Source organism: Anarrhichthys ocellatus, unplaced genomic scaffold (assembly GCF_004355925.1).
Source record: "Anarrhichthys ocellatus isolate YVR2014 unplaced genomic scaffold, GSC_Weel_1.0 scaffold75, whole genome shotgun sequence".
In the NCBI taxonomy this organism is placed as follows: domain Eukaryota; kingdom Metazoa; phylum Chordata; class Actinopteri; order Perciformes; family Anarhichadidae; genus Anarrhichthys; species Anarrhichthys ocellatus.
In genome coordinates this window covers 1,565,718-1,589,642 of record NW_022280105.1, presented here as the reverse complement: position 1 = coordinate 1,589,642, position 23,925 = coordinate 1,565,718, and the positions used below count along the sequence as shown (strand labels likewise).

Below are 23,925 nucleotides of genomic sequence, written 5' to 3'. Positions count from 1 at the left end.
ATGAGAGAGAGAGAGAGAGAGAGAGAGAGAGAGAGAGAGAGAGAGAGAGAGAGAGGATGAGTGAGTGAGAGACTCTGATCTCTCTGGCAATCTTTCTCATTTGGAGATTGTCCTATGTTTTATCATTTACAGCTTACATGACTATTGTCCTGCTCTGCCATGTCTTTCCTCGTCTCTCCATCTTGTGTCGCGGTGTGTGTAAATGTCACTCGAATCAGGAAACTCATCAGAATACCCATATTTGATTGGCTGAGCTGCATCACGTATATCTCTAAATCATGTGTGTGCGGCTTTTATTTTAAAATGGGGGGGGGGGGTCCTCTAAAAGTCTCTAAGACCTGAATGACTGCATGAGAGACACACACAGAGAGAGAGAGACACACAGAGAGAGAGAGAGAGAGAGAGGAGTGTATGTGTGTCTGTGTTTATCAACATCACTAATTAGCTTAATCAGAAACACCTGTGTCCTTGCAGCCTTTTCATGGAGATTAAACAGGGAAACAGCTCTCAAACAAATCCTCAAAACTCCCATAACCGTAGCTCCTATTGCTCCGATATTAATAAATGAGAGGAAGGATGAGTTGAAGAACAGATCCTGTAAAAATTGTGTCTGTGGTGTAAAAAATGTGGCTGAACCGGCGATCTAGAAATGGGGTAAGTTGAAGAAGTTTAACAGGATTTGAAGATTTTCTCCATAGAGATCCCATTCAAAAGAAAATTGCAAATAGCTTAATATTTCAAAGAATTTCAAGATTACAAATATGAAAATTCATATCACCCCTCTCCTGAAAGAGCTGAACATTTTGATATTCGAACGGTTTCTGTAGCTTAAAAAATGTCAACAATAGTGATATTTGTAGTAGTAGTATTAGTAGTAGAAGTATTACTGGCATTGGAATAAATACTAGTAGTAGCAGTAGTGATATTTGTAGGAGTAGTATTAGTAGAAGTTGTAGTAGAAGTATCATTAGTAGTAGAAGTATGAGTAATTAGAAAAAGTAGTAGAAGTAGTAGTATCAGTAGTCATAGTAATAGCTGTAGTAGTGGTCGTAGTATTTAATATAACAGTAGTAGTAGTAGTAGTAATAGTAAATGCAGTATTTGAAGTAGCAGTAATAGCAGTAGTACTAGTACTAGTAGCAGTCGTACTAATAGCTGTAGTAATATTAGTACTGGTAGTAGCATGAATAGCAGTTGTAGTACAAGTAATAGTAGTAGTGGTAGTAATAATATCGATGGTAGCAGTAATAGCAGTAGTAATAGTAGCAACAGCAAAAGTTGAAGTCGTAGTAGTAGTAGTAGCAGCAGTAGTAGTAATACTATAAATATTAGCAGCAGTAGTAGTAATTGTCGCAGTATTAGTAAGAGCATTCATTATTTCAACAAAAAAGCCTAATTTTGAGCGTAACGTTTAAATACAGTTAATCCATAGGGCTTTTATTTTGAAAGGGTGGGGCTGGGTGGGGGAGAGAGGGGGAGGAGGAGACAGAATCAGAAAGTATGAAACACACAAACAGAGGTTATTAAATGACAAGCTTCATCACAAGCATTCCAGTTAGAATTCACTCTGTGGGGCTTTTATTTTGAAATGGGGTGTGGGGGTGGACTTATAATGTTAGATAAACACAAGCAGGTTATTAAATGTCAGGCTTCATCATAAGCATTTCAGTTAGAATTCATTCTGTGGGGCTTTTATTTTAAAATGGAGTGTGTGGGGGGGGGGGGGGGTCCTGTAAAAAGCTGTAAGACCTGAATGACTGTATGAGAGACACACAGAGAGAGAGAGAGAGAGAGAGAGAGAGAGAGATACAGAGATAGAGAGAGAGGAGTGCGTGTGTGTCTGTGAGTCTGTGTGTTTATCAACATCACTAATTAGCTTAATCAGAAACACCTGTGTCCTTGCAGCCTTTTCATGGAGATTAAACAGGAAAACGCCTCTCAAACAAATCCTCAAAACTCCCATAACCGTAGCTCCTATATTAATAAATGAGAGGAAGGATGAGTTGAAGAACAGATCCTGTAAAAATTGTGTCTGTGGTGTAAAAAATGTGGCTGAACCGGCGATCTAGAAATGGGGTACCGTGTTCTGTGGAAGATGTTTTTGAAGCAAAATTTAACATTGGTCTCTATGGAGCAGAAAGTTGGTTTTCCTCTCAATTATAGGCTTCTGTGTCAAATGTGTAAGTCTGTGGGATTCCACAGTCATTTGTCTACGACAAGGACAAGATTAGCTACTTCTACATCCAGAAATTATGCATGAAGAGTGAAGATTGTGGACACAGTGGCAAAATACAAATGTTTTTTTTCACAAGAATCTCAAGCTGCTCTTCACTCTAGCGGTGACATCACGCACTCTAAGCTGCGCAATACACACCCATTATAAAGTCAGAAAAGGGCTGAAAAATCATAAAAGTTAAATTGCTGCAGTTCAGAAAGTGTAAAAGAAAATAAACATGCTGAATAATGTGGCAATAGATCAGGGTTTTCTCAACATTTTAAAGTTGAAATGGTGTCTGTAGCTGAAAGTATGAGGAAGTGGAAGGATTTGGAAGTTTTACAGGATTTGAACATTTTCTCCATTGAAATCCCATTCAAAATAAAAATGCTTAACAGCATTCCAACAATAAAGATTCGAAGAACAATAGTTGGAATGCTTAACAGCATTCCAACAATAACTTCTCTGGGAAGTTTATCAGAATATACATATTTGATTGGCTGAGCAGCATCACATGATGTGATTTACAACGCATGTAATTGGTCATTGTGTTTCCTGCATCGCTGAACGAGTGCCGTGAAGGTTGAAATAGAAGCTCTCCGTCAAAATGTAATCATTCTTAACTATCGGTTAACTATCGGTTGTAGGTCCAGGGTCCAGATACAACAGCGTCTGGGTCCAGAACCGGACCGCGGTCCGCTTATTAGTGCCCCCTGATCTATTAGTGCCCCTGATCTATTAGTGACCCCTGATCTATTAGTGACCCCTGATCTTTTAGTGACCCCTGATCTATTAGTGTCCCCTGATCTATTAGTGTCCCCTGATCTATTCGTTCAACGGGCGATCCGGTCTCTGTACGACTGCAGTAGGAGCTGTGTCCGCATTCTCGGCAATAAGTCAGACACGCTCCCGGTGGGTGTTGGCCTCCGCCAGGGCTGCCCTTTGTCACCGGTCCTGTTCGTGACTTTCATGGACAGGATATCTAGGCGCAGCCTGGGGGCGGAGAACGTCAGGTTCGGGGGTCTCGGGATCGCCTCTCTGCTGTTTGCAGATGATGTGGTCCTGTTAGCCTCCTCGGATCGTGACCTCCAGCATTCACTGGGGCGGTTTGCAGCCGAGTGTGAAGCGGCGGGGATGAAAGTTAGCACCTCCAAATCTGAGGCCATGGTTCTCTGCCGGAAACCGGTGGATTGCTCCCTCCAGGTGGGGATGGAATGCCTACCTCAAGCGAAGGAGTTCAAGTATCTCGGGGTCTTGTTCACGAGTGAGGGTAAGATGTAGCGGGAGATCGACAGGCGGATCGGTGCGGCTGAAGCAGTAAAGCAGGCGCGGCACCGGACCGTCTTGGTGAAGAGGGAGCTGAGCCGGAAGGCAAAGCTCTCAATTTACCACTCGGTCTACGTTCCTACCCTCACCTATGGTCACGAACTCTGGGTCGTGACCGAAAGGACAAGGTTGTGGCTACAAGCGGCCGAAATGAGCTTCCTCCGTAGGGTGGCCGGGCTCAGCCTTAGAGATAGGGTAAGGAGCTCGGTCATCAGGAGGGAACTTGGAGTCGAGCCGCTACTCCTTCGCGTCGAAAGGAGTCAGCTGAGGTGGTTCGGCATCTAATTAGGATGCCTCCTGGACGCCTCCCACTGGAGGTTTTCCAGGCACGTCCAACTGGGAAGAGACCCCGGGGAAGACCCAGAACACGCTGGAGAGATTACATCTCCCAGAGGGAGGTCTGGGTCAGCCTGCTTGGCCTGCTGCCACCGCGATCCGACCCCGGATAAGCGGAGGAAAATGGATGGATGGATGATCTATTAGTGCCCCCTGATCTATTAGTGCCCCCTGATCTATTAGTGACTCCTGATCTATTAGTGCCCCCTGATCCATTAGTGACCCCTGATCTATTAGTGACCCTGATCTATTAGTGACCCCTGATCTATCTTATGGAAATGTTTGCCATGTAAAATCAAATTCTCTAAATCAAAAGAACAGATATTCAGAAAACATTTCAATAATATTTATTCATGAATTATATTGGTTAACAAATACAAAGAAGTTCTGACAAACTATGAACCAGCACAAACATGATCAGCATAGGCCACCATGTTCTGAATAGACCACTTGAAGGGACAGGGTGTAGCATTAGGTAGCATCTAGCCCAGGCATGGGCAAAATACAGCCCGCGGGCCGGATACGGCCCGTTGGGCTTTTTAATCCGGCCCGTCAAATGTTGGTACAAAATTGTCCAAACTATAATAAAGACTAGGGCTGGGCAGTATACCGGTTTTAATTTCCCTTATGATATGAATTCTTCACACACCATTATACCGGTGCATAGCCAAAACAACTGCTGTCTGCTTTAACCAAGAATGGACAGACTGCTATAGGTTCATTCTCCCCACTGGCAGTTTAAAACCAGGATGTCTCACATGTTCAGAGACCGTGATGATTATTAAAAGCAGTAATGTGAAGCGCCACTAAAGAGACAAAGAACTTTTTTGAGTAAACGTACCCACTCACATCTGAAATGAAGTCACAGATAATAAACAACCTAAGAGCCCAATATGATCAGAATCCTAATGCATGAATTCACTGACCAACAATGATGTTACCAGAGAGAATAGAGCTGAAACAAGTGGTTTAAAACCTTTTAAGCTCTAGCCCTATTTGTAGGCCTCTGCTCGAAAATGGCATACCCATACTAAAGAGACCACAGTTCTGTAACTACAAGGTCTATTTTTATAATTTGTGATGCTATAATCCGATAACACTTGTGAGATTGTTCAGATGGGTAAATATTGTGTATATGTTGCTGGTTAATATAGTACATGAAGATATTACACAGCTCAAATTGAAAATATTCAGGTTCGCCTGAAAAAAAAGCACTTTTATTGATATTATGTTTTTGAAATAATGCAGCTGGCTGCCTCAAAACTCTCCCAAATCATAGCACAACCGATCAGTAGTTGTTGAATAAAGGTTGGCTGGGATAAAGTGAAGAATAAGAGGCTTTAGTACAGAGAGGTCACGCGAGGTCATCATTTTCTAACCAGCTGTTGCAGCTCTTACATTGTACTTTAATATACTATATATTTCACTTTCTTTATCACTCATATTATTTAATACATCCAAATACAGCTGTTAGGAATCATTTTGAGAGCTGGGGTTTCTGGCTGTCATCCATAGGATTTTCTCAGTTGCTCTGTGTGTATGGGGCTGTAGCTCAGCCTATCATTGGTCGATTTCAGTCAATGAGCCCGCCTTCGACGCGTCAGAGTCTCAGGAAGGCGGGCGTCGAAGCAGGTGTTGATAGACAGAAGTTTCAGCGAGTAAAGTTGCAAGAAGTGCCGCGTCTCCCCGAGTGTAAAATTCCATTCACCCAAAGTCTGACCGCTCGCCCATGGTGGATTGACCCCCCTTTTACAGGAAACAGATCGGAAGCAGACAGGATGCAGTTGCCAACAATGATGGTAGCTTTGAACCGGATAATTTTTGATGTTATTGTCATCATTCTTCATAAAAGGTGACCAAAACCAAAAATTTTTTTCGGTGAAGGGCACTGTCATGGTACCGTTGGTCACTCACAGCTTTCTACTGGTTTCACAGAGAGAAAAACCGAAGGTATTTATGCGTTCTCTGTCGAATGCTAAAGCTAAGCGATGTGCCGATTAGCCGTATAGCCGTTAGCGTCGTGGTGCAATATCGATGTGCAGCAAATATAACGGTAATTTTTGCCCAGGAATTCGTGCTTTTATGCCACATTTTCTAGATGCTTATATTAGTAGTCTATAGTTGTGTTTGGAGTGTGTAAAAAGTGACTTATATGATGGTGTTGCCCATACGTTGCTGTTTAATCCGGTATATAAAATGTACACATGTACAATTCTGGCTATCAAAATGAGCAATTTTTGGACGATATTTGAGAGCCCCCACATTTGGGGGCGTCGTGTGCAAGAGGTTTTAATAATCACAGACACACGTTTCTCTTTTTAGAAGATGAGGATAATATAATATCATGTTTTCTTGATTGACATCACTTCACACCTTATTAAACTGAATCTAACGCTGCAGGACAATTCAGTGAAATACATTTTTTCACTGAGTCACATTTTTCAAAAGCTTTCTGTTATGTATTTCATTCTGTAATCCAGCCCTTATTTTACTTAAGGCGAGAGAAGAACATTTATTATTCATTTATTATTATTATTAAATATTGTTGAGGTATTGTTCAATGGAACTTTGTTTATTTGATTTGACAGTCAGTTGTTGACTACCTAGAGATGTTGACACAACTATTGGCTAATTCAATATATATGGGACTAAATGATAGAACAAGTTAGACACTATTGTCGACCTTTGATGAGGAAATTCTCTCGAACTGGACCTTGTTGAACTTTAAAAAAATCGGTGACTTTTAGAAGTGGTTGCTGACAAGCAGCCGTCCGCAGGGCTCGCTCCACATAAACATGACATCACAGCAAACTTCACAGAGAGATAATAGGACAAAACCAGATATTCTCTGGTCTAGCTCAGCTGAAAACACAGGAAGCAATACTGACAAGGTTATCTTCACTTCACCTGTCTGTCCTCTGCTCCACTCTGTGTGTGAGAGAGATCAGCAGCAGCACACACATGTAGGGGAAACACTGGCCTCACTATGGAACCGTTCAGGTGAAGGTGTGTCCTGTTGTCTCTGCTTCTAAGCCAAAAGTGTAATTCCTGTGAAAACCTAATCGACATGTTGCCAAGAACTGGGAATGATTGAACAATCATTGTGGCCTTATGTGGTACAGAGAATAAAAATGATTAAGGAGGTTATTTTACTGACAAATGATCATAAACAAAGTACTGCTTTGCAAAAAGCATATTTACTAAGTATTAGTTAAGTTTCATTTTGGCCTTTGTGAAATCTAATTCCAGCATTAAAGGAATGCTTCCAAATATTGGGAAATAAGTTTGTTCATTTTCCACTCTCATATCTGTGCACATACAGTAGCTCATCATGAAGACACAGCTAGCCGTCCAAATATTCAGAATCCTCGCAGCAACGCCTCTAAAGTGGACTTATTACATGGCCATCTTTGTGTTCAACCCAAACACACACAGAGATGTGTGTTGGTACAGCAGCAGTCATTGTCAATAGCTGTGTGCACTGTATAATAAGCTTCAAGGCCGAAAAAGGAAAAGCAAAGTAAATAGTTTTATGTTTGCTCACACTATATTTGTATATGGTCACAATAGTATTAATACAACGATCTCAGTCAGTACGAACATATTCATTGTTTTCACTAACCCATCCTGACTTCAGAAATGTCAGTCAGCCTTCAAAACTCTAGTGCCTTCAAAACACACACACACACACACACACACACACACACGCGCACACGCTCCTACCTCATCTAGTTCAGAGATGTAGACAGGCTTCTCTTCAAAGCCGATGGCCATGGGTTGGGTGGGTGGGATCTCCACCTCTTCATACATCTTAGAGTTCTCTCTGCGGATTCCCTCGGGTAGCAGCAGCTGAATGTCACACACACACTAAATGAGGAAAACCCAGACCTCACAAGTGATCTCAAAGATTCTGGATTAAGATAACTGCATTTTAAAACGCACTCTGAAAGGAAAATAAAAGTCATTAAATATGCTGTTAGAATTCAGCTGTATATTCACAATGTTTCAAATTGTTTTGATTCCTGTATCTGCAACGCTTCCTTTAACACACAGAGCAGATCAAACACTCTGAACATCTAATCCTACTTGTGTCAGACAATGTGAAGTACTCCACGTAAAGACCCAATTCCATAGAAGATAGTGCAGTATTCATGGCATGGTTGAATGTTGGTTTTGTACTATAGTTTGTTACAGCATGTGGTACAGTGGCTTGTCATATAAATGATTATGAGTGTAGCACTTTGGGAGTTCTTGGTAAAGACTAGTAAAGAGGGAGTGATTCTATGGGGCAGCCTACATCACATTAGGACCAGGACACAAGCACATTTGGTCTCACAGAACAATCATTCACATGGTCCCTGGCTCTTTATGGAATGATATTCCCCACCTCTCTGTCTACTGTCTACGAGCAGAACTACTGTTGGTAACTCTGCTGCTCATGCCAACATGAGGACCGTAGTCAACTTAGAGATAAATGATTAGAATTAGAATAGGATGTATATATAATCTCACTTTGTAGAGATCTTTGTAAACCACCATTTACAATTAATGTTGAAACAACGAGATAATTCATTTATGAATAAAAAAAACATGCATGCATAAATACTTACATTATTATTGTAAAAAAATGAAGTACAAAAAGAGCAATAAAAGGAGAGGAGGTTGTGGTTTTTAAGAAACTAAAAAGATATTTCAAAAACCAAAAAGAGCAAACGCTTATGGGTATTATGTTTGTTACTATGGGGCACTGCGGGAACAGAAAAACTGGTTTCTGGTGATGTACCTGACGATTGTGAAAGAAAACGTAGTGAAATCATTGTTCTGCATCTCACTGTGAGCAGTATTGAATATATACAGTACACTTCAGCTCTTACATCGTGTTAAATATCCAAGACAACAGATACATTACACATCAGCGGACACTTTACTCAGAAGTAACAAGCCTCACCCTGGCTCCTCCAACAAACGCAGGCATCTTTGTGGCCTCCGCGTAGCTGTCATAGACATTGGGGTACCGGATACGTTCATACACTCTTTCTCTGCTCAGCACAGGTTCACGTCGTGCAGTCAGCAGGGCCTGCTCCCTTTGCCAGCAAACACAAGACATATGGAACATGTGAAACCCAGAAGAGCAGAATGCTGTCAACTGGAATTGAATGGAGCTTGATAGGGTAAATGAATTACTTCAACATTAGGAGAAATGAATAAACAGCAATGTCATTTCTACAAAAACACATCCGCACAGTGTCACATCTGCAACCACTTGGTTCCATATGTGAACCCTCACATCCATCCACATTCCAGCTTTACAATGGATGGTGCAGTTGATGATGCAAATGGAGAGGCACAGATGTGAGGCATTATGTTCCTTCCTAAAGTGGCTTACCTCTCTGCTAATCTTTTCCTTCACACTGGGCTGGATTTGGTCATGCCAAGTTTTTAATTAAACAGATCGCTGCTCTTTTTTTCATCCTCCGAAAAAAAGAACTGTCGCTGTGTGTTGTTTTTATATTTTATAAAGCTCAAGCCAAGTTGTCATGAAAAATTCAGAAGCTTGGTTTTGGTGCGGACAGCTGAGAGCAGGGATGGAGGCGGCCGGACAGAGAACAAAGACAATTAAAGCTGCGAGCAGCATTGACCGGGCCCTCGCAACTTCACGCACGTCGAGGGTACTAGCAGGACTCTGGCCATGCATTTCTGTGACCGTCATACACTGCGTGCAGGAGTTAAACGGTATTTCCTGGTACTGGCAGGACTCTGGGTGACGCGGCCATGCATTTCTGTGACCATCACACTGTGTACACGAGTTAGATGATATTTCCTGCGTCGACCAGCAGCGTAGCAAGATCATGTTGCCAGGTCTTAAGCCTCAAGCCTTTTGAGTGTACCTCCGATACAATCATAAATGTAAGCCTGTTAAGATCATTAAGAAAATAAATGTGTGTGAATGCGCTTCTGTGTTTGTAACATAACAAACTGTAAGTTTACTGGGATGGGGTTCAACTCCCTGCAGTGTCCTGCTGATTGTATTTGGACTTACATGAAAGTTAACTAAACAGTAGTGCCATTTGCTGTTACTTGAACACTTTAATTTAACACTGTTTTCATTTTAAGTTCTTCTGGAACTTTAGATTGTAGTGTGAAGCATTCATTGTAACGTTTAACCTGATTGTCATGAAGAAGCTCTGGACAGATCATTTATACCAATGCCCACTGACATGGTTTGAGAATCCACTGTTATCTAACGTTTGCTCTCCAAGCATCTTAGTTTGCACATATTTAGATCAGAGAAGTCTTTTTCTCATGGTGTGCCCACAAACCCTTTCAATAAGTTCAATGTTTGGGCCGCTGTAATTATTGAATCCTGCTTACGTCCGTGCTTATCAGTAGGTGGTGCTATGACAATGAGTTAACATTGGCATGCAGAAGTCCTAAAGTCATGACAGTCACCAAGCATGTCAAGTTTGGGACAATTTTGACAAAGTACATTCAAGTTCAAACAGCTTGATGGATGATGGTGAACCATGTAAAATGGCCGTCACACCATATCCACATCGTTTGATGAAACCTAAAGCTTTTAGTAACTTTTAATCGCTAAGGTCTTTAGATTGTTCTGACCAAATTCTAAGCTGACCGGATTAATTCCCTAGGAGGAGTTTGTAGTACAGCACCTGGAAATGGAAAAAAACCACGAGAAATTCATACAAAATTCAAAATGGCTGACTTCCGGTTGGGTTTAGAGCATGGTCCCAAGAGACTTTATTTTAAGTCCACATGTGATACATGTGCCTACCAAATTTTGTAAATCTATGTGAAATGTACAGCGAGGGCTGCTTCGTCGAAATTTTGTAGGGGGGCGCTGTTGAGACGATTTGCCACTCTGAACCAATAAAATCATATTATACAACTACATTTTGGGCTTTAAATGTGTATGCCAAGTTTGCTTATGTTGCGAGTATTTCTAGCCTCTCAAAAACACCTTAGTTTTTCATGGTGAAGAATGCGTCGCCACGGCAACAGCTTTTCACGAAACAACAAGCTTTGAGTAACTTTTCATCACAAAGGTCTTTAGACTGTACCAACCAAATTTGAAGTTGATCTGATTAATTCCCTAGGAGGAGTTCGTTAAAGTGTAGCGCCTGGAAATGACAAAAACAACACTAGAAATTCATAACAAATTCAAAATGGCTGACTTCCGGTTGGGTTTAGAGCATGGCCGCAGGAGACTTTTATTTAAGTCCATATGTGATACATGTTCCTCCCAAATTTCATAAATCTAGGTCAAACATACTGCGAGGGCTGCTTCGTCGAAATATTGTAGGGGGCGCTATTGAGCCGATTTTCCACTCTGAACCAAGAAAATCATATTCTATATCTACATTTCGGGCTTGTAATCTGCTTGCCAAGTTTGGTTATGTTTCGAGCATTTTTAGCCTCTCAAAATAACCTTCGTTGTTAACGACGAAGACTGCGTCGCCATGGCAACGGTGTTCGACGAAACATCAAAAGCTTCATGAACTGGCATTATGAACTTCTTACATTTGTGTGGAAGTAACTTGATGTTGATTTGATTTACCTACTAAGAGAAACAAGCCAAAGTATAAAGAATTTAACTTCCTGTTACCAGTAGGTGGCGCTATGACTATGATTCAAAATTGGCCTGCAGATGTCTTCAGGCCTGGAGTCTAATCAAACATGTGAAATCTGGTAAAGATCTGATGATGTGGAGTCGAGTTACATCAGTTTATTTCTTCATGGCGAAGGATCGAAATTCGCCGAGCCGCCACGTCGCCGCCCTTCAACAACTTCTTACAATCTTCACAATGAAGCATTATCAAGGTCTTAAGGCTGTTCTGACAACATTTGAGAGGGATCTGATTAATCTGTGAGGAGCAGGATGTCAAAGTACACAACTTACAACTTACAGTTACCACTAGGTGGCGCTATTACTATGATTCTAAATTATCATGTAGATGTGTTCCGGGTCAGGATGTTATGACATATGAGAGATTTGGAGCAGATTAGACAATGTACGGCCGAGTTACAACAACTTCCTGTTTCGCGGCGAATGGTGTTTTTTTGACACCACGCCATGGATACATAGTTCGATAACTTTTTGATCTTTGAGTAACTTTTCACTGCCAAGGTCTCACGAGCATACTGACCAAATCTGAAGTCAATCGGGTCAAATCTCTGGGAGGAGTTCGTTAAAGTACGACGCCTTGAAACGGTCCAAAAACGTCATAAAAGTCAAAATGGCCGACTTCCTGTTTGGTTTAGAGAAAAATTCCAAGAGGATTTTTTGTACGTCCCATCACGATCCACATACCTACCAAATTTCATACAGCTAGGTGAAACCCGGTGTTGGGGCTACTCAATAGGGGGCGCTATCGAGCCAATATTTTATACTGCAGTTGGACACCCCAATCAGACTGCAATTTTCGCAAATTCTGGCTTGCATGCCAAATTTCGACATTTTTCCAGTATCCCAAGCACCTCCTTTTTGAGACGAAAGACACGAAGAAATAATAATAATAATAATAATAATAATAATAAACATTCGAAAAACAATAGGTCCTCCGCTCCGACTACGTCAGTGCTCGGGCCCTAATGAGGGGAAAAGGACCAAGAGACAGTTTGAAGAGATGACATACCGCTGGGTTCTCATCTCTCTGGGGTCGAACGTCAGGACAGCGTCTGAGGAGTCGCTGTCCTCTATTCCTTTGCCTCTCTTCCTCTCTCTCTTCTCCTCCCTGCGGTACATCTTCATCATCTGTTTCTCCTGCTCTGACTGGATGGTCACCTGGCAGCCATAGGTGGGCTTGGTCACTTCGCCACTGATTAATCGGCTCATATCTGGAGGAAATACATAGAAAGAAAAGGCAAAATGTTACTACATCAAAGGTGCTCCTCGACAGGATTAATGGACATCAAGACACCCAGGCTATCTGCACATTTTTAAGTATTCATTTACTGTCTTTTAAGACCTTGATAATACCATCTTAGGGAAAAAAATACCATTAATGCGGCAAATGAAATGGACAGTCTAGGCAAAGTAAAAAACTAACGTGAAATTTTTGTTGGATGAAAAGACCCAAGATGAACACTGTAAGCAGACTACTTGATTACTGGAAGTAAATGATGTTACCAGCATTTGTATAGATCCATTTAAGCGGCTTCCACTTTCCAAGAACTCAGCACAGAGTGGTGGATCAAACAAAAACTGTGTACCGCTGTTGTTTTACCAATTTTGGGAACAAACAAACATGTTTAACCATTTAGGCCAACAGCGCCACATGAACATGCTGCAGCCAGTAGCTCCCATGAATTTTGTTGCATTGTTTTTGTTAATTTGATGTTTTTTTGGCTTATTACTGGAGCACTTATGGCATAATAGAATACACTTAAAGGCGCAGCGGCCCTTGAGATAATCACCGTGCGTCACTGATATATCGACATTTGTGTTGACTTTCATAGCGACCATTTTGAGTTGAAATTATTTTACATTTTATTTTCTGCATTTGTAATATTTGAAGTTTTTGGAGTTTACAGGCTGCGATGGTCACAGTTTGGCTTCGTCCCTTGGTTGACAACAGAAGCATTTGCTCACATTGAGAAAACAACATCAGGTCAGCCAATGTCAATGGAGATGGATTCATATTTCAGCAGTAATCTTGATAGCCCATTGATGTCAAATGCAAGTGCGTGTGGCATTGCAGGGGTTAATGTTCCCCATTGCAGCCTCCCTGTTTGAGGCACAACAGCTCAATAAAAGGCCGAATTGCTCTTGAAAGCAGATGAGATCTGATGATTGCAGCGCGGCCCGGCTGATTGACTGAATGATTTCTTCTTTATCTCGTCTAGCGGCTCTACCTGCTGCACAGCCTTCCTCTCTTCCCGTCACTCTCACCCTCCCTCCCATTACCTCTCCAACCACCAACCCCTTTAACTCTGTCACCCTCTATGCACCAATTCCTCTGTCGAAACCATTCCCCATTCCTTGCTTTCCCCCTCTCTGGGAGCTACCGTGCCTTGTTATGCGTCTCCAATAATGATTGCCTCCAAATCTCCAGGATTCCTCTTTCCACAAGCACTCACGGCACCATAATGATGGTGAAGAGCATCACCAAAACAGATCATGTTTGCTTAAAAGATGGTTTATTGGTGTTTTCACACAATTACACAACAGGATTTTCAAGAGCAGCCTTTTTAGATTCAAAATGTAGTCGTGACTCACCAACAGTGTTGGGTAAGTTACTTTCAATATGTAATAAATGACATTAAACTAGTTACTTTCTTTTCAAAGTAGTACGAGGTACGACTAGGCATTATAAAATGGTTGCAATGCAGCTCATCAGGGGTGGGAGATCATGTAAAGTCTAAGTGAAGGACGTGTGTCTATAGTTTGCTTTTTATCATCTATCTGGTTTGCTCTCTATTTGTGTGACATTGTTTTCTCACCATGAGCACCAACTGGAGGAGGCTATACATGAGCTTGTCATGCTCAATCTGACAGCCGGGGAGAAAGGAGGAGGATGTGGGTGCATGACACGATCCGTCAGAGACAACAATACGCTGAATATCAATACCCATCCATGTACTCGCGTGTATTATTGCCACTTATCTATTAAAATCAGCCAAATGTAGCTTTGTTTTTTCAGGTTTTTTTCCTAGTGGCACTTTTGTTTGTGGCGCGTTGAGGATGAATGAAAAATGAAAACAATAAAGATTCATTTTTGTGTGGCAACGCATTACTTGACATCGGAAATATAATTATATCACCGGAATCCATTTAGTAATGCGTTATATTACTTGGTTACTGCTAAAAGTAATAAATGACGGAACACGTTTAGTTTACCACTGTATTACAAGAACAACAGCAGCCTCACTTTCAGGAGTGTATTTTAGTACTCTGTCTATTTGCGGTCAGAGATTTCTCCTAAATTCACCAAAAGGTACCATTAGATAATGAATCATTTGCATATTATTTCAGAAAACTTGTAATGTAAGTAATCAATGGGGGAAGTTTCATGTTGATATCTATTAGTTACGTGTTTTATCCTATGAGCCTGAAGTGTCTCCCCTTGAAGAAAAAAGTTAACTTTTGCATTTAATCGTTTGCTCAGTTTACATTCAAGATGCAGAATTCAGTAAAACACTCACACTCACTCCAGGATTCCACTAAAAGTTGATATAGGATATTAAAAACAGATAGCTCAAATCCAGCAATCTAATTGGTTCATGGCCATGACATAATACCCACATGCCACTGCTTTGTATAATTTAGCAATTTCTGTATCATTCCATGTCTGAGAAAGAAACGTTTTTCTAATGAACTGTCATGGCTGCTTTGTGACACTTCCAACATGGAACGGTAACACACAGACACAAAGAAACACAGTTACTAGAAGCCACTCAAAGCGGGATCACTGAAGGTTAACTGTTCCACTGACTGTGGAGGAGTGAACAGTGTCCACAAATAAAATCCAGTTTAACGACATGCAGAGCTGCTTAACATGGAACTTCACCCCCAGGTCTGAGCCTCAGTCCACCCACTCATTCAATAGAAAAAATTAAAAATAGTGGACAAGTGGCTGAGAGATGAAACCACGCCCACTTCCATATGACAAAAGCCTCGCCATTGCGTCGACTAACATGACAGCTACAGTAGCTTGGGAAATATTGACAGGGCATGGGGCACTACATTTATTGTTCATCAGAACAAAAATGAGACAAGAATTTTAGACCATAAAACCTGCGTGTGTTAAAGGAGCAGGTCAATGAAAGTTTGTGAGATTTCTATGCCACTGTCACATATCAGAAATATTAAAGAGCTCTATGACCTGAGCACTTCTATTAACCGTTACATTAATGAGCCACCCCTCAGTCAGTCCTAGTGTCTCAGAGTTTTCAACGAGCAACCATGTATTCAATGTGAAACCCATAAAAAGAAAGGACTCAACACAACAACTACTAATCCGTGAATATCAGAAGATGAAATGAATGAGATGAATCGATACAAAATGGCCTGGACCTCAACACTCCTGAGCGGCAAGTAAACAAAGCGTGGTTTGACGTCCAACTACAGTTCGGGCGCGGGGGAAATGAGGGCCTTCTGTGGCTCAAAAGAGACAATAACGGGCTAAAGGAGGCAACACTGGCCTGTAACGAGCATATCAAAATGACAATGACCAACAGGAGAAGAATACAGTGAGCAGAAGAGGATTCAGGTATGATCCGTACTTTCTGCGCTGCTCGAGTAGTGAGGGTCAGGATATAGGAACACATAGGAACCGGACGAATCAGGTAACCAGTACCTCTGCGAGCACAGACACCTGGCCAATCCTAGCGCTTGGATGCTGCACAGGGCGGGTCTTGCCCAGAAGAGCAGTGGAATTTATAATGACACGTGTGTTACAGATACACTCACCGATGGGCGTCAATCATGTTGTGATAATGTTGGCCTGAGTGTGCGAGCAAGAAGGAAGGCATCAGAAATACACTAACCCAAAAAAGTGTGAAACCATCTCCAGAGCTTAGGGCAACCAAAACCCAGGGACCAGAGAAAGTGGAGCAACATCGTTGCGACGCCAAGCAACACACCTCCACAGGGACGAGCTCAGGAGAGTTCAGCGCGACCTGAAGCTGAAGCTCAGGGAGTGGAAGGACTCCTACAGGAGGAAGCTGGAGGCCAAACTCCAGCAGAACAACGTGAGGGAGGTGTGGACCAGGATGAAGCTGATAACTGGCTTCAAGGTTGGAGGGAGACAACCAGGGGGCTTCCAAGAGAGGGCAAACAAGCTAAACTGTTTCTTCAATAGGTTTAGTTCACAGCCCTAATCTGTCTCCTCCACACACCACACCTCACAAACACTTCAGCTGCCTCCCCCTGGTGAGCCGCATGGACTCAGAGCCCTCCACTTCAAAGGGCTCTTCCACCACTGACACCATGACCATCCTCCCCCCCCTCTCTGTGACAACTGGCCAGGTTAGGAGACAGAACAGGGAACTGTTCTGTCTCCCTTCCTGTTCACCTTGTACACCACTGACTTCCAGTACAACTCAGGGTCATGCCATCTGCAGAAGTTCTCTGATGACTCTGCAGTGGTCGGGTGTATAAGGGACTGACGGGAGGAGGAGTACAGGGCAGTAGTGGATGACTTTGTGGAGTGGGCCGGTAGAAATAACCTGCTTCTGAACGTGGCCAAGACCAGAGAGATGGTGGTCGACTTCAGGAGGAAGACGACGGCTCCACAACCACTGAGAGTTCTGGGAGAGGATGTGGACATGGTGGAGTACAAGTTCCTGGGTGTCTCCATCGACAACAGACTGATCTGGCATCAACGCTGTGTACAAGAAGGGGATGAGTAGACTCTTTTTCTTGAGGAAACTTCGATCCTTCAACGTGTGCAGCAAGATGTTGGAGATGTTCCATCGGTCTGTTGTGGCCAGTGCACTGTACTTCTCCGTAGTCTGCTGGGGGAGCAGCATTGGAGCCGGAGACACCAACAGACTTAATAAACTGATTAAGAAGGCCGGCTCCATCATTGGCTGCAAACAAAACAATGTGGAAAAGGTGGTGGAGAGGAGGACACTGAAGAATTATTATCCATATTGGATAACCTGGACCACCCTCTCCACTACCTACTGCAGGGACAGACTGATCCAGCTCCGCTGTCACAAGGACAGATACAGGAGAACATTCCTGCCCACTGCAATAACACTCTATAAGAAATCACCTCTGGCCAGATCATCCTCCACATAACTACACACTGCTACACTGTTGTTGCACTACTGTTCAGTTTATCTAGTTAGTTAAATGAATACTATTCTATTTTATTGTATATATTGTGCATCTTTTATACTTAATTTTGTCACTTTTATTGTGTAGTATATTTTTTGCTGCTGTAGCGAACAAATTTCCCCTTGCGGGATGAATAAAGTATATATCGGTAGTATATATGAAGATAATTATTTCAGCTTCATCCAAATAACTGCCCAGTGCTAATGATATCCGCTATGACAAAGACATTCAAAGCAAACCATAATCATCCTTATAATTCTGTCTGCTCAAAGTATTGTAGAAAAATGTCAATAAATAGCTCTCGCCAACATTTAAGCCCTCTAATAATGATAAAGAAAGTAGCCAAATAGATTGCTTGATTGTAAAACGTGCTCAGCAGTGAGGATCCCTGCATCCACTGAGTCCTCGTTCTCTCTGTGAGCCGCCACACTCAGAGCGGTGAGCTGAGTTTGTACTCGATCTGTTCTGATCATGGCCTGAGGAAATTGTCCAAAATTCCTGGCAGAACTATTTGCTATGGTACATCAAGCCTGGGAAACTGATTCCTGCACATATTCCTCGACACCTACTGTACAACACCTGAAGAGAACCAGACGCGTGTTTAATGACCCAGTCAAAGGCATTTCTACATGTAGCAAACACAAACACTCCACAGGAGGCTGTTTCTACCAGGTTGGGGCTGTCAGCCTCCCGCTGGCCAGACAACACAGCTCAAACGTACGGCTCTTCCTCTTCTATGCCGACAACAATACAGAAAACAGACAGAAGTGTTGAGGTTGAGCAACTCCTACTACCATAAAATATATAGTTAGCAAACACATGCCTATTCACACATCCAGCAGCCATGGAGTAACATCAACAATCAATATTGCCACCTGGCAAATGTGAGTCTAGTATTCACACTCCTTTTAGCTCCACTTTGGCCTCAACTCAGCAGCTCTGTAAAGATATCTGGCTGCTTGATGCTCAACTACATTCACCAGGTAGGTTGATTAGAGCTGAGTCTGCATATCCTGATTAAACTTAAACATTTCATAGAGCCGGGTGGAACTGCACAATTGGTGATCATTCTCTGATTTGTATCTGGGTATCTCCCTCCTTTCACCTTGTGTGTAGTTCACAGTACACAACTTTAGCCCTGATTTTCCACTCACCGACGGCTTTTGGAGCTCCCCGAAAAAAGCCCCAGATCAGAGGCTCTGTGCTTGCATATCGCCGCTGGAGTGCTGTAGTATGTGTGAACTGTTGAAAGATGCGAGCAGAGAGCCTTGCCAATGCATCGTAGACGCACCCCAGATATCTGGACCAGCCAATGAGAGCGCAAGACACAAGGGAAACCCTGGAACTGTGTGTGATATTTGTTGTATTTGCAACAAGAACCAAAGCTGCTGTTGCACCTAGAGGAAAATAGATGAATTGTATGTATGTATTGTGTGGAAACAAACTATTTTGTGAACATTCTATGAAATTAGGGTTTGCAGTTCGAAGAGTAGAAGCTGGCAGGTTTGTTAACATTAACAGTTGTCTTCTGCAGTACAATGACACAGCAGAAAATGACAGATGCTTCAACTGACAACATGAGGTTGCAATCAGGGGATCAAGGCTTAGCGGTAGCCATAAACATTATAATATACTGCAGTGCGTCCATATGATTTTGTCTTAAATAGCCATTGATTTATTCAGTGCTTTGGATGTGTAGACATATTGTCTGTGTGATTGTCCACTCCACATATCACTGCCTCTATCGGCCATTGAAATGTGGAGAAGACAATCTGTTCTGTGATAAACATGCAAGAGCCAAGCTGCAAACTGCAATTTAAAAGCTAATCAGCAGGAGACAGGCATTCCCACTAAATCCCACTCTTCCTGATGGCATGCAAATAGTGGAACATTTAATCAGCCTTTTTTAACCTCTCCTGACTTCACCCTCAGTTGTCAAGGCAACACTAATCTCAAAAGCTGTCTGGCAAGGGAACCTTTTAAACGCTGATCAAAAGTTCTGCACAATGGGAATATCAGCTGAGTTTGAAGCAGCAACTACAGCTCCTTTTCTTTAGACTAGTGGCGGCTGGTGGAACATGTTCTAGGTAGGGCCATTCTATCAATTTCAGCAAACATCCCAGTATGATTTAATGCAAAAATATTAAAGTATCAAACACGCATTACTACTTTGCAGTTAAATATTTAACATTTATTCCAACACAAAAAAAAGCAGTAAGTAACACTTATATAATATAATATAACATGTGTATTTATTGAGATGCCCCTATGGACCTTGTTATAGGAGGTAAAGATCAGGAGAAGTAAACATGAAGTGTAATTATGAATACTGATGTTAAATTAAGCTATGATGAGTTTTCACTGTTAATTTACCATCTCAATTACATGTTGATGCCTCCATGACCAAGTTAAGCAGATGAGACTGAGGACAACTTTGCCTAATATGTAGCTTGACAGAGTTCTCCATGTGTGTCCTGGTGTTCTCATGTCTCCTTACCTCCTCATCCCTCACTCCCTGACTGTCCGTGCTGGATCTGTCCCCGTTGTTTTTAAAAGCTAAATAAGTTATTAGCATGACGTCATCCAGCTAGCCAAACCTGTCTGGTGTACAGCTAGTACAGAAGCTTCGCATGTACTGCTTCCCTTTCCCGCTAGTCTGCTGTCTGATTGTGAGGTCAGGCTGATCTGGGATCAGCTCTTTGGTCTGCAGAATCTCCGCCAAAGGTCTCCTCTCAAACGAGTCTTGGAGGAGTAGTGCTCGCCTGTAGAGACTTCTCCTGACGAGAATGCGCAGCTTTGGGCCAAATCGTTTTGGCCCAAAACTGAATCTATTTGAGGGCGCTGATTGGCTAAATTGTGTGTCACTCATTTATATCTTTAATCAGCAATTGGCTAAACTGCTTCATAGACCCGCCTCTTTTGGGCCAAAACGATTTGGCCCCCTAGCTGTGCGTTCTGAGACGTGTCGTGCACACAGGCGGAGAGCACGAGCAGACGAGCACACAGGCGGAGGACGAGCAGGAAAAGCATATATTCTGCGCAGATATCACATTTTACACATATTACTGGGTACATTCCATAGTTCAAAAACACAAATATTGACAATTTGTATAATTTATTTTTATTATTATTATTTTTTTTTGTGTGGCTCAAGGTGGGGCCAGGCCCCATTGCCCTCTATTGGCCAGCCGCCACTGCTTTAGACTAAAATGTACACACTTATCGGCCGATATATTTCACAGTATACTTTACCAAATTTTACCGTCACTGGAAAGGTTATTGCAGATCATTTGCTTATTGTCTAGCTTTCCATACTATATTTAGAATGAAGTATTCTTAACTATATAAGACTTTAAGAGATACTGCACCCAGCTATATAATCCTGTAGACGAGCTGTTAACTAGTGGTGACTAGTTTCAGATCCACGTCAACGAGAAGCACGAAGCCTACACTTCAGGTCATCCACGACTGGAGTCATACATAAGGGAGGGAGCCATAGCAATCATTAGATTGCTGATCCTAAAAAAGTATACGAGGACTCTGAAAGGGTCAAGTCATTGAGTGTTTGTTTAAACATAAACGTTATCACTCTTTTCATGCCAAAAATAAAAGGTTTTTGTCATTTGTCAGGTGAGAAAGTAACCATCTAGATTGCCAATATGTGCCAATCAGTTTATCCAAATAACACCTATTTTGTGGAGCTGTGAGGAGCTGCTGCTCTCTGAGACGCTGGTCAGCGTACAAGAAGCACATCAACAATGTTTCTGTTATTACTCTCACTGGCAGACAGGCAGACAAAGGTAAACTACATGATTAAATATGGGCTATTCAAAAGGAATTTGCCGATAGCTAGCCAGCTAGCAACTAGCTAACAGACAGGTTGGCATATTTGGCTCTCTCTGCGTGGACCTGTGTTACAAAAACACTGACCACATGTGCTTTTGCATGTCCAGTCTGACCAGCCAGTTACTAATATGCTTTGGTACTTTTCTAGTTTGTCATAACAGAACCATCTACACCAAGAGACACTATACAGTAATAAAACATGTCCTCATAACTTTTCATATGTCATCCTCACAGTCACTGATGGATGTGGTAACGTTACTGTAACACCTTCTAAACTGGAAGAAAAGATGCAAATGCATTCCAACAGGAAGTGAAAAAATTGTTCTGGACAATTTATCGGTCTAGCTCCAGTTTCAACCACTAACTGTGTGCATCATGTCCGCCGTATGCTTGTGTTGATGCGTGTGTGTGCAGGACAAAATGAGAATCCGCTCACAAAAACATGAATAGCACCACTGGTTGTCAAATGGTCCAGAGCGTACCTTTAGCATCAAAAAACACTCAGAAGAAGTTTATACATCCGAATGATTCAATATTAGAATTTGATTTAAATCTATTTGATTTATTACATCATGTCTCAGCTACACTAATAATTGCATTATGTAATATTACCACTGAACAGGAGCAGATGGTATACAACTAGGGGTGCAACGGATCACAAAGCTCACGGTTCGGTTCGGATCACGGTTCTTGAGTCACAGTTCGGATCATTTTTCGGATCAGCAAAGAAAAGGGGAGGAGTCAAATATAAATTTACTTTCCCTTTATTAATTAAAGAAAATAACTTTGGGCTATAGTCTTACATAAAAACACAAATATTGAAGATGTCCAATTTGAAACAAAATGAAATAAATAAATAAAAATAAAACATTCAAGAATACTAATTTCTGTTAAGTTTAAGTGCAACATGAGGTATGTTGATGCCCTCGTCCTTTGAGCAATATTGAAAGAAAGAAACAGCCAGTCAGCTAGCTTCCTCTGTTTACACTGAACTGAACTGCTCGGCATCAACTTGGGTCTATGTTTACTTCCTGTCAGGTTATGTCATTCAAATACAAAATAATGTTTACATTACTGTGAAATGGTCTACAACTTTACATTTGTTTTCAATAAGATGAGAATATCTACATTGTCTGGGGAGAGGGTCGACCTTGCTATGGTGACTGGGATATTACTATTGGGCCTGTCTAGCTTCACTCTGCTGCTTCTGTCAGCACCTGAACCCGGTGTGTGTTTCTGTGTGACTCTCACAGAGGGGGCGTGTCTGCAGCACCCGTCTGTGTGACTCTCACATAGGGGGCGTGTTTGCAGCACCTGTCTGTGTGACTCTCACAGAGGGGGCGTGTCTACAGCACCTGTCTGTGTGACTCTCCCATAGGGGGCGTGTCTACAGCACCTGTCTGTGTGACTCTCCCATAGGGGGTGTGTCTGCAGCACCTGTCTGTGTGACTCTCACAGAGGGGGCGCGTCTACAGCACCTGTCTGTGTGACTCTCAAAGAGGGGGCGTGTGTACAGCACCTGTCTGTGTGACTCTCAAAGAGGGGGCGTGTGTACAGCACCTGTCTGTGTGACTCTCCCATAGGGGGTGTGTCTGCAGCACCCGTCTGTGTGACTCTCACAAAGGGGGCGCATCTACAGCACCTGTCTGTGTGACTCTCACAGAGGGGGTGTGTCTACAGGACTATGAATCTCCACTCCACCGTGATGAAGTGAGCGGTCACAGTCACGTAGCTCTCAGTTGCCCTGGAGGTCCACAAGACTGGGGTGGTGGCGCTTCAAACTGTACTGCCATAGTCGTGTGTCTTTCTCTTTAAATAATGCCTACATACCATAACAGTTTCATCCACCACCCTTATCTGTCCTTATAAGTTACAGGGAAGCTAAAATGCTCCCAAACCTGCGACTTAAATGACGCCGGGAGCTTCTGAAGTTCCTCCGCTCGCCATGACTTCACCGTTAAGTGCTTCTAACCTGCTCCGGTCACTGAACACACCACTGCTTTATACCTGCTCACTGACACTCTGCATTGATATTCAGGGACTTGTTACTTGAAAAGGAACAGCAGCAGTGAGACTTTATTACACACTATGATAATAACGCTGTAAAAAATAAATACAATAAATACACAATTAATCCGCGGTTCACAATTGTGCCGAATCGGGAGGTGTGATCTGAACCGATCATGGATCAATGTGTGATTACACCACTATATACAACAATGATTTAACATGATAGATGAATGAACAGTCATCGTCTACATTAATCAGCACATGTACTGTTTCACACTAAGCATTCAAATATATATATACAGTTGTGTGAAAAAGTGTTTGCCCCCTTCCTGATTTCTTATTTTTTTGCATGTTTGTCACACTTAAATGTTTCAGATCATCAAACAAA

General features: G+C 42.2%; 1 protein-coding gene across 1 annotated transcript in view; it reads right to left on the bottom strand.

The window, feature by feature from the left end:
• The window catches only part of ascc3 (activating signal cointegrator 1 complex subunit 3), a 207,946-nt gene that overhangs the window by 156,546 nt on the left and 27,475 nt on the right, over nucleotides 1-23,925 (bottom strand). The window contains exons 4-7 of the mRNA XM_031873831.1: nucleotides 16,121-16,251; nucleotides 12,532-12,733; nucleotides 8,826-8,961; nucleotides 7,601-7,726 (exon numbers count right to left, since the gene is read on the bottom strand). Coding sequence (XP_031729691.1) covers nucleotides 7,601-7,726; nucleotides 8,826-8,961; nucleotides 12,532-12,733; nucleotides 16,121-16,251 — 595 coding nt within the window. The remainder of the gene's footprint in view (nucleotides 1-7,600; nucleotides 7,727-8,825; nucleotides 8,962-12,531; nucleotides 12,734-16,120; nucleotides 16,252-23,925) is intronic.